Source organism: Sinocyclocheilus grahami, unplaced genomic scaffold (assembly GCF_001515645.1).
Source record: "Sinocyclocheilus grahami isolate Dianchi unplaced genomic scaffold, SAMN03320097.WGS_v1.1 scaffold646.1, whole genome shotgun sequence".
Classification (NCBI taxonomy): Eukaryota; Metazoa; Chordata; class Actinopteri; order Cypriniformes; family Cyprinidae; genus Sinocyclocheilus; species Sinocyclocheilus grahami.
Window position 1 is genome coordinate 321,111 of NW_015505825.1, and position 10,285 is coordinate 331,395.

The 10,285-nt window shown below is 38.5% G+C and overlaps 1 protein-coding gene across 1 annotated transcript in view; it reads right to left on the reverse strand.

Moving 5' to 3' along the window:
• Positions 1-1,452: 1,452 nt before the first annotated feature.
• Positions 1,453-10,285, reverse strand: part of LOC107558489 (polypeptide N-acetylgalactosaminyltransferase 16-like) — a 29,857-nt gene continuing 21,024 nt past the window's right edge. Inside the window, exons 11-12 of the mRNA XM_016242148.1 lie at positions 5,429-5,545; positions 1,453-1,905 (exon numbers count right to left, since the gene is read on the reverse strand). Coding sequence (XP_016097634.1) covers positions 1,762-1,905; positions 5,429-5,545 — 261 coding nt within the window. The 3' untranslated portion in view covers positions 1,453-1,761. The remainder of the gene's footprint in view (positions 1,906-5,428; positions 5,546-10,285) is intronic.

Sequence of the window (10,285 nt, forward strand, 5' to 3'; positions counted from 1 at the left end):
CACCTCACCTCTCCAAGATACCTTGAAGGACCTATCTGAGTGGTAGGACCTATCTGACCTTTACAGTGGCAACTCCTTGTAACTCTACATACTACATGCAAATGAGACATACTTGTCTTACGTAAAACTTAAAGCTGCCACAAAGATAATTATCCAGTATGTTGATGCTATTGAAAACACTTGGTTCCGCAAAGTAAAAGGCACACCTTAGCCTTTTTATGTAGATCATTTTCATTGTTATTCATTGAAAAACATGTCTGTTCAATGAATAATGCAGGTTGTGGCAATTGTAAATCAATCTGCATGGGGAAAAATGTCTTACTGGTTAAGAAATGTTTTCTTCTGTTGTATAAAGTGTTGATGCTTTTGAAATTAAAATAATTCTAGAAATCAAATTGAACTAAATAAGTTTGAGAAAATATACAGCTTTTTTACCACAAATACCATTACACATTCTTCAGTAAAATCACTATTTTATTTTATAGATTCTAATTTGCTATATATATCTGTAACACACACAAAAAAATGTAATCAAAATAGTGCAGAATCATATTTGATAGGCCCGGCGAGGGAGAAGTGGCCTGAACACGATTTCTGCCGAGGGGTCCCGAGTCAATATGCAGCTGTACAGGGGACCCAAAAAACCATAGCGGCACCCCTGTTTAGCCCCATATACTGTATAAATTCGTTATACTGAATGACTATTATGCTACATTTCCAAAAATACAACTACATTTGTTACATTTCATTCAGACACTGTACTGTATTTTACAAATGTAATGTTTTAAATGTCTATCCCTGCATTCTGTTTTCAATCTGCAATTACACTGCAATGCCTCTTTGTGACTGTTTTACTGTAGCACACAAAGACAAACTCAAGATTTTTTGGATTGTTGCCTTTTTGTTTGGTGGTAAGTCTTTATTTTTCAAACAACATAACTGCTTCCTAGCACATGTTCAAAATGAAAAATGGCTTTGCTTCAAGTAAATACAAAGTTTGAAAAGGCAAATGAATAAGACAAGAGGAAAAACAGTCTTTGGGCTTGACATGTTCGCAGATGCCGTTTCATTGTGCAGTACCATGCAGAATAATAGCTCATTAAAAGCGCTTTACACCTCATTTAATGTGACATCGCGATGCTTTTTTGATTAAACATTAGGTTATTTCATTGTGATGTTAGCCGTGGATTCAGTGGATCTTTCTGGAGCCGTTTCTGTCCTTCTTATCGTCATCTTCAAGTAAACCAGTGCACTACAGCTGATCTTTGACTGTCGTCTTAGAGCTGACCGTTTCCACCGTATATGCACACTTCATCCCAATCTAATACTGAACAAATCACCCGGAAACCACTCAGACCTTCATCTCTCAGTGGGAATGAGGGAATATACAGGTTATGGGTCAGAAAGGTAGTCAAAGGCATTTATATACATATCTGGTTTTTGGTGGGGTTCTTTTGAGTCCTTAACACAACATTCAGCAAAGCACTCCTGTCACCATGCCGTGTGAGCTCCATGGCCTTGTCCGAAAACGTGTTCAGGCTTCGATTTGGCAGGCGAAATGTCGCTTCTCCCTCTCTAGCTATTCCACACTAAGGATATGAGGTCAGATGTTTTGGATAGGGTCATGTTCGATTGGTTTGAGAGCAGCACCTTCAACTAAAACAGTGTGCAAATGTTTTCCTCTGGCTCCTACAGCACCTTGAGCTCAGCAACCTGACTAAACTCCTCCCCTTTCCCCGCCTTCCCTGCCAGCTCTCAGAGTCAGGTGACCAGCTGCGGCTCCCAGGATTGGCTGGCCACCTGGGGGCGGCACTGTGCGATGAGCGGCGGGCCTGAAGGAGGCTGGCTATCCAGACACAAGCCGCTGATCATGTGCTGCAGCGCTGGACCTCTGGGCTTCCATTTCTACAAAAAAAGTGAGGATGGGTTCATTACATTTATAGTAACACATGCAATTGCTGTAGACGAACATCCCACAAATAAAGCACAGAACAGGGTGTAAGAATTGCTCTTCTTCTTCTTCTTCTTGTTCATGAAATTATCAGCAAAAGAAAACAGAAACCCCTTATAATGGTCGTCTGAGAAGGTCAAACTAAATATTATGTATTTCACTTTACATTTATTTTGTACGTAGTTTGCCATTTTTGCAACATTGTTATTATAATTTGAGGCATGTCTGAAAAGAGTTTATAGAGTGAATTTGTTATGTTCGATTAGGGTTATAACCATTAACTAAAACTGAAACAACAAAATAATTTGCTTACTTGAAATAAAAATAAACATGAACTGAAATCAATAATAATAATAATAATTATTATTATATATATATATTTCAATTAGCTGCCAAAGCATGTCTCATTTTAATTTAGTGTAGGTTGAAATACTAAATTAACAAACTACATAAACTAAAATGACTAAAATAAAAACGTAATTTATTTAAATGAACTTAAATTGTTATAATTCATGAACGCTTTTGAATACAGACCTACGGTTGGTCTCTTTTGAAAGAAGACAATCAGCAGAAGTGAAATCATTTCAAAAAATGAAAGTATAAAAAAGTTGTAGAAGTTTAGATTTTCTGAAAAAGAAAATGTACTGTACTATTTTGATTATATTTTATATTTAGTTTTTTGGTTTTAGTCCAAAATTGATATAAAATTAAAGCCATGTGTCTAAATAAGCTGTATTCCAAATTTGAAGTTGATATAAAAAAATTGAGGTTCCTATGCAATTTTGTTTAGGCGTTATACCACAAATAGGCACCGGGTGCCATCCAAACTCCATTGGATTTTTGATGCATTTTTCTGTCACAAATGTATAAATTTCCCTCTCAATATTACTTCTATCACAAAATATGGACAGACACCATGCTGCGTTGTCACGGGAACATCCCAGCTGAAGATAATAAGGAAATTACGTCGCTCCCTTTGCCAAGTGCATTCAAACAACTACATAATGGCACGCATGTGCCCTGCTCACTCCAAGGGCTCTGGCCTTCAGAGGCACAGGGATGATCACTTCCATTTGGAATTTTCCCTGTGAACCGTACGGTACGAATATGTGTACCGTTACACCCCTATAATTTATGATGAATACTAAAACGTGATAGGGAAAAACATTTTTTTGTGTGACAATGGTCAGAACTCCTGTTATGATGGATATGTTTTGAGGTGCACTATTGTCATAAATTAATCTATTACTGTTCCTACATAGCTGGAACAGTAAAACTTAGGCGTCTCGGTGGCGGGACAGTGACACTTAAGGGTGAAAGAAAAACAAAAACTAACAATGACAAAAACACAACAAAATGACTAAAACTTCAACTAAAATTAAAGCCAAAACAAAATATTAAAATAAATTCTAACTCAAAATATTTACAAAAACTAAAATAGTATATCAATGATAGTAATATATATATATATATATATATATATTTCTTAAGTATATAATACATCTACTTTGTGTCATACGTGGATTTTCTATATATGGAGTAATTTGCATAACCTACAATCATCAACTATCTCCTTCAAATATCTCCTTCACTTGTAGAACATTTTTACACAAAACTGGAATAAAAATGCTAAATAACTGTTTCTTTCCAAACATTGACAAATGCTACAAAAAATAGAGTGACTGTAAAATGTCAAATTCAAAGAAACATACAGAGAAGCAACATTCTGAACAGAAAGCAACCTTATAATGAAATGAAAGGAATGTTGTAGCCAAGGGCATGTCTTGTGTGTGTGACTGCGTGTGACTGTATGTCATGTGACTGTCCCTGCGTTCCATTCGGAAGAGCTCATCCCTATGCCCTAACTCTCCGGAGTGAGAGCTTCGAAGGGTTGAAGGGTGTAGGGGACCAAACAACTGTTTCTTGAAGTGCCCTTCTGCGTCATCATCTCGTGCCCACACGGAGGCGCCGTCATCATAAAAAGAATCTGCACAAAGGATCATGGGAGCCCGAAGTGTCCATCAGTTGTACCCTTTGAAATCCTTCATTCTGAAGGGCCCTTTGGAGTGGCCAGTTTTGAGCACTTCGGTTTGGAACGACCCTTCAATATAACGGCCGTGATTGTTTTCACTCCAAAGTGCCCTTCAGAGGGCGATATATCGCGTTTGGAACGCACCATGAGTGTGACTGCTTTTAGTTTAGAGTGAGGTCAGTGAGTCTGAATACAGAAGGCTTGATATATACTCTAATATCCTGTGTGTGTGTGTGTGTGTGTGTGTACGCGTTTTTGTGACAAATGAGGACATAAATTTGTATAATGACAAAGGTATAACATAGGTATTACAAGGAGAAGGTGACTTTTCAGGACATTACCCCATGTCTCCACTTTTCAAAACGCTTATAAATCACACAGAATGGAGTGTATTGAAAATCTGAAATAGCAGAAAGTCTCCTGTGAGGGGTAGGTTTAGGGGTAGGGTTGGTGTAGGGCAATAGAATATACGGTCTGTACAGTATAAAAACCATTACACCTATGGGATGTCCCCACTTTTCACAAAAACAAACCTGTGTGTGTGTGCGCGTGTGTGTGTGTTTGCTGGAAGCGTGGCAGCAGGTTTCATTCAGGAGAGCAATGATCTCAATGCCAAACAGCTCTGTTCCAAACCCTATAGTGAGTCGTTTTCTGAACTAATGCCTACATAGGGCAGCAGTTTAACAGAAATGTATGCTTATAACTGACTGTAGACACTCTACATATTCAGCGCTCCTCACTACTGTGAGCCAGCCTTATTTCAGTATCACTGACATACTATTATTGTTTTGTTACAATTTTGAATGATCTGAATTCCTTTTAATTCCAAACGAAATGATTGCATCTCATTACATTAGCTTTGTACAGGTATGTTAACCTTGAATGCTCAAAAATATTTGATAAAACATATGCAAACATGAAAATAATGTGGCGTGTTGCAGTTACAATGGACATTATGCACGTATCAATGGATTTATTTGTATATTTTCTTTTTTAATTAAAGTGTTTAGTTGAAGTTTTTTTGTGAGTGTGTGCGTGTTTTTATTATTTTTTATTTGTATTTTTTAAGTTTCACTTTTGGTTATTTCAGTATATCAAGTTAAACCAATTGAAAATGTTGCCTTGTCAACTATCTGAAATAAAAGAAGATTAAAGTTTTTTTTTCAGTTAATGTTTATGTCAATGAATATATATACAGTGGGGCAAAAAAGTATTTAGTCAGCCACCAATTGTGCAAGTTCAGGGACAACACTCAACATTCCACCTCAAATGGCAACAGAATTTCACGTTATGAAATTTACATAACTTCCACAAAAACAACTAGTGCTGTCAGAATAGAGCTTAATAGTCTTCTGAAAGCAGCAGACATCAAACCTGCATGTGACTGATTCTCAGTAGCTCATGGAAACTCTAATAGCCTATGTGTCAGTTACACATACACCCACCTGTCTGGACTCTTTGATGTTGCAGGGCTCCAGTCTGACCTTTGACCCTGCAGGGAAAGCTGTGATAGCCAGACACAGGTCATGCTGACGGATCTGTGGTTCAATCAGAGTCCACTTCTGAGAAAACAGGACCGACAAATGATTGAGTGAGTAATGCAGGTGTAGAGAGCTGCTGGATATATGTAGCAAATCACAATGTGTACAGCAACCACACTCAAAGTAACTAAATATTTATTTGCCGTTTTAGTTGTTTATTTGGCATGAAGGAGTTGATAACAGTTATTTACTTTACTCAATTTTTTTAAAAATTCCAAATAAGTTCGCTCATCTCCTCCAACCTACTGCATTATGCATTATATCACCTTTGTACAGGAATATTAACCTTAATATTAACCTACATATATAGTCTCTCTCACTCTCTCTCTATATATATATATGCAAATGTGAAAATAATGTCAATATGGAACGTGCTGCAATTACAGTGTAAATTTTGCACGTATCAATGAGGCAATTTTGTAATAACTATTATGAAATATGTCTATTGACATGGTAACGGAAACATTCACAACACAAAACAAAAGGGAGGCAAATTATGCAATAATTAAAACAGATCTGTTGAGATGGTAACTAAAAAACAAAACAAAAAACAAGATAACACTTGACTTTTCAGTGGCCTTTTTACTTGTTACATGTACTTACTGTAGTAATAACAGCAAATTATGCACAGTTACACGCAACTAGTCCTAAACCAAGCTCTAATCTTAATTCTAAACTTATAGTAAGTACTATAAATTAATTAATATTACTCAGCACTTAATTATATAATTAGCCTACACTATAACAAAGTCACCTTATAATAAAGGCTGCGTTTACACTTGGCATTAAAGGGTTAGTTCATCCAAAAATGAAAATTAGGCTGTGTTTTACTCACCCCCGATGCATCCTAGGTGTATATGACTTTCTTCTTTCAGACGAATCCAGTCGGAGTTATATTAAAAATTGTCTCAGAGGGTGTTGCAGCGCTTCGGTTCAAAAGACCTGAAATAAAAAGCACCCTTTCCATAAAAAAAAAGTGTCTCACACGGCTCCGGGGGGTGAACAAAGGCCTCCTGTAGCGAATCAATGCGTTTTTGTAAGAAAAATATCCATATTCAAAACGTAATAATCACTGAATCTAGCTTGCGCTCACTGTTGTAAACTAAGCAGCTCCGGGAGCATGACGTACGAGGTCAGCGTTGCGCATTTGCCGCTCAAAAGTGACCCACGCGGAGAGATCGAAACAAAACAATAATCACTAATTAGAAGTACAAAACGAGGATTTGTAAAGAAGAATGTCGGAGGATTTCGATATAAGCCAAGAGGAGACTGGTTTTTCTTTGCTAAAGTAAGGAAACTTTGCTTCCTTTGCTCCTGTTAACAAACATTGGTTTTCACGAGACTCACCGGCAAATGCGCAACGCTGACCTCGTACGTCATGCTCCCGGGGCTGCTTCCAGTGTACAACTGTTGGCGCAAGCTACATTAAAGTGATTATTACGTTTTGAATATGGATATTTTTCTCACAAAAACGCATTGATTCGCTACAGAAGGCCTTTATTCATCCCCCCGGAGCCGTGTGAGAGACTTTTTTTTGTGGAAGGGTGCTTTATATTTCACGTCTTTTGGACTGATGCATGCAACACCCGCTGAGTACAACGATAGAGCTTGAAAGATCAAAGACAATTTTTAATATAACTCCGACTAGATTCGTCTGAAAGAAGAAAGTCATATACACCTAGGATGCCTCGGGGGTGAGTAAAAAAACAGCCTAATTTTTATTTTCGGGTGAACTAACCCTTTAACATGCGACCTGTATCCGGATGTTGTCCACATACACATTGAAAAGACAAGTGTAAACGTGCATCTGATCGGAATGCTATCCGATCAGTGTGTCCTGGTCCAGAAGTAGTCGAGGACGCATTGTGATCGGATCTCAGTGTAATGTAGAGGCGATCTTGCCATCGTGTCTGCATTCGCAAAACCCCACCCCATTTCTCGCGAACTGTCAGGGAGACTCGTACAGTTATTTTAATTTGTTAAATGTCCCGCGACTGAAAAAGGTTTCCAAAAGAAAACCCACCACTTCGGGTCGACTTTGCAGGGCCATCATCTGCAGACTTATTTAAATATTGAGCAGGAACGACACATCCGATCGGTTATCCAGATAGAGAAGTCAGCTGATGTTGCCAAGTGTAAACGCGGCGAAAGTGTAACCCAAAACAAGAACCTTTAATGGCCAAAAATATTTGAAAACATGAAAAAATGCAAAAGACAGAGTAACACAAATACATTTTTTGTATTCCCATTTGCTCAAATAGCAAAAGAAAAAAATCCACAATAGTGTATTCACAACTTTAAAAAAAAAAGACAAAAAAATAGAGAGCGACTGATAACGGCTGTGAGAAGAGAGAACAAAGTAGAATTTACCATCCCTCCTATAGACGTTGCATTAGAAACACCCTCACATTAGCGTCATTTTTAACTTTTTTTTAATTTGATGCAAAGGTGATATAATACAAAGTATAGTGTTATAAATGTACACACATTTCAGTGTTTCCCACAGACTTACACTCTATGTGTGGTGGCACTTCCCCTGGGGGAAATATATATGTATATAATGTAAACATAAAACAGCAGACAGGCTTATTGAAAGTGCAAATTCATTCTCTGCCAGCAGGAGGCGCTTTAAGAGCAGCAGAAACAGCAGTTTCCCCGGTAACGGCTGTAATCAAAACAGCGCTGCGCTCAAACGTTTATAAAGATAAGCGGTTCCCTTCAAAAAACATACATTTATATAAAAACACCCGTGCCGCGTTTTGATTTTGAAACGTGCAGTGCTCATGTTTATTCAACGAAGTCAAAGCATTTTGAAAAATCTATTTGTGGCATCAGTGTTGATATTGTGGCAGGCCGCCACAAATAAATCAATGCATGGGAAACCCTGCATTTAAAAAAAAAAAAATCAAATTATAAAAAACTTTGGAGGATTTACAATGCTGATTTACAATGCTGATTTACAATGCTGATGACCGTAGAAACGCGTCGTCACAGTCTTGTGAAAATGGTCCACTGAACAGTTTACAAAACAAAACAAAGACCTTGGGAATCAGAATCAAATCAGGTGCCAATGCCAAGTTTTAGTTTAGTCACTTTATACTCTAAAGGCTTGTGCACACCGGGACGAATATCGCGCGCGATTATCACCGGCGTTTAACGCCTCGTGACTAAACAAAGGGCGCCAATGTGAGTGTGCACACCGGCGCGCAAAACGGCAGGCATAAAAGCGTCATTTTTTTGGTTTGACGCACCGCGTTAAAAACTGGCCAACCAATGAGATTGCCGCTTTTGTTCACAGGCCTGGAGCTGCTGAAGTTACAGTAAAACATGACTTGGTGGCGCTCAAGCACAAAACGGTCTTGCCGAGCACACATTGATACCTAACGACAAAGAGGAAGTCAGTAGACGAAGAAGAAGCATCGAGGCAAGATGAATGTAGAGCTGCTAGTCTCATTGGTGTCTGAACACAAAGGGCTTTATGACAAACGCGACAGCGACTACAAAAATCTCGATAAGAGGGAGTTGTTATGGAGAGGAATTGCAGATCAAATAGGAACAGGTATTTTTCATTAAGCACCATCTAATGTCAGGGAGTGAATTTGCATGTTCATTCAGCTCATCGCCAGTGAAAATCTCTTGGGTATGAACACACAAGACGCGTCGAAAAACACTGGCGATAAGCGTGCGCGATAATCGTCCCGGTGTGTACGAGGCTTAACTCACTGAAACAACAGCTAAAATTGTTACGGGAAAAGCTAAACTATTTTGAAAACAAAAGTGCCATGCTGCTGATGTAGTTTAGTTACTGAAGCTAGTGAAAATGCTACATTCAGTCACTTATCACACACCTGTGAGGCAGGGATGCTCGGTGTGGTCTTACACTCTGCCAGACCCAGACTGTCTGTGCTTAGCGTCATTTTTAACTTTTTTTTAATTTGATGCAAAGGTGATATAATACAAAGTATAGTGTTATAAATGTACACACATTTCAGTGTTTCCCACAGACTTACACTCTATGTGTGGTGGCACTTCCCCTGGGGGAAATATATATGTATATAATGTAAACATAAAACAGCAGACAGGCTTATTGAAAGTGCAAATTCATTCTCTGCCAGCAGGAGGCGCTTTAAGAGCAGCAGAAACAGCAGTTTCCCCGGTAACGGCTGTAATCAAAACAGCGCTGCGCTCAAACGTTTATAAAGATAAGCGGTTCCCTTCAAAAAACATACATTTATATAAAAACACCCGTGCCGCGTTTTGATTTTGAAACGTGCAGTGCTCATGTTTATTCAACGAAGTCAAAGCATTTTGAAAAATCTATTTGTGGCATCAGTGTTGATATTGTGGCAGGCCGCCACAAATAAATCAATGCATGGGAAACCCTGCATTTAAAAAAAAAAAAATCAAATTATAAAAAACTTTGGAGGATTTACAATGCTGATTTACAATGCTGATGACCGTAGAAACGCGTCGTCACAGTCTTGTGAAAATGGTCCACTGAACAGTTTACAAAACAAAACAAAGACCTTGGGAATCAGAATCAAATCAGGTGCCAATGCCAAGTTTTAGTTTAGTCACTTTATACTCTAAAGGCTTGTGCACACCGGGACGAATATCGCGCGCGATTATCACCGGCGTTTAACGCCTCGTGACTAAACAAAGGGCGCCAATGTGAGTGTGCACACCGGCGCGCAAAACGCCAGGCAGGTTTGACGCACCTTTAAAAAATGCCTCAGGCTCATTTTTTTTGCTTGACGCCCC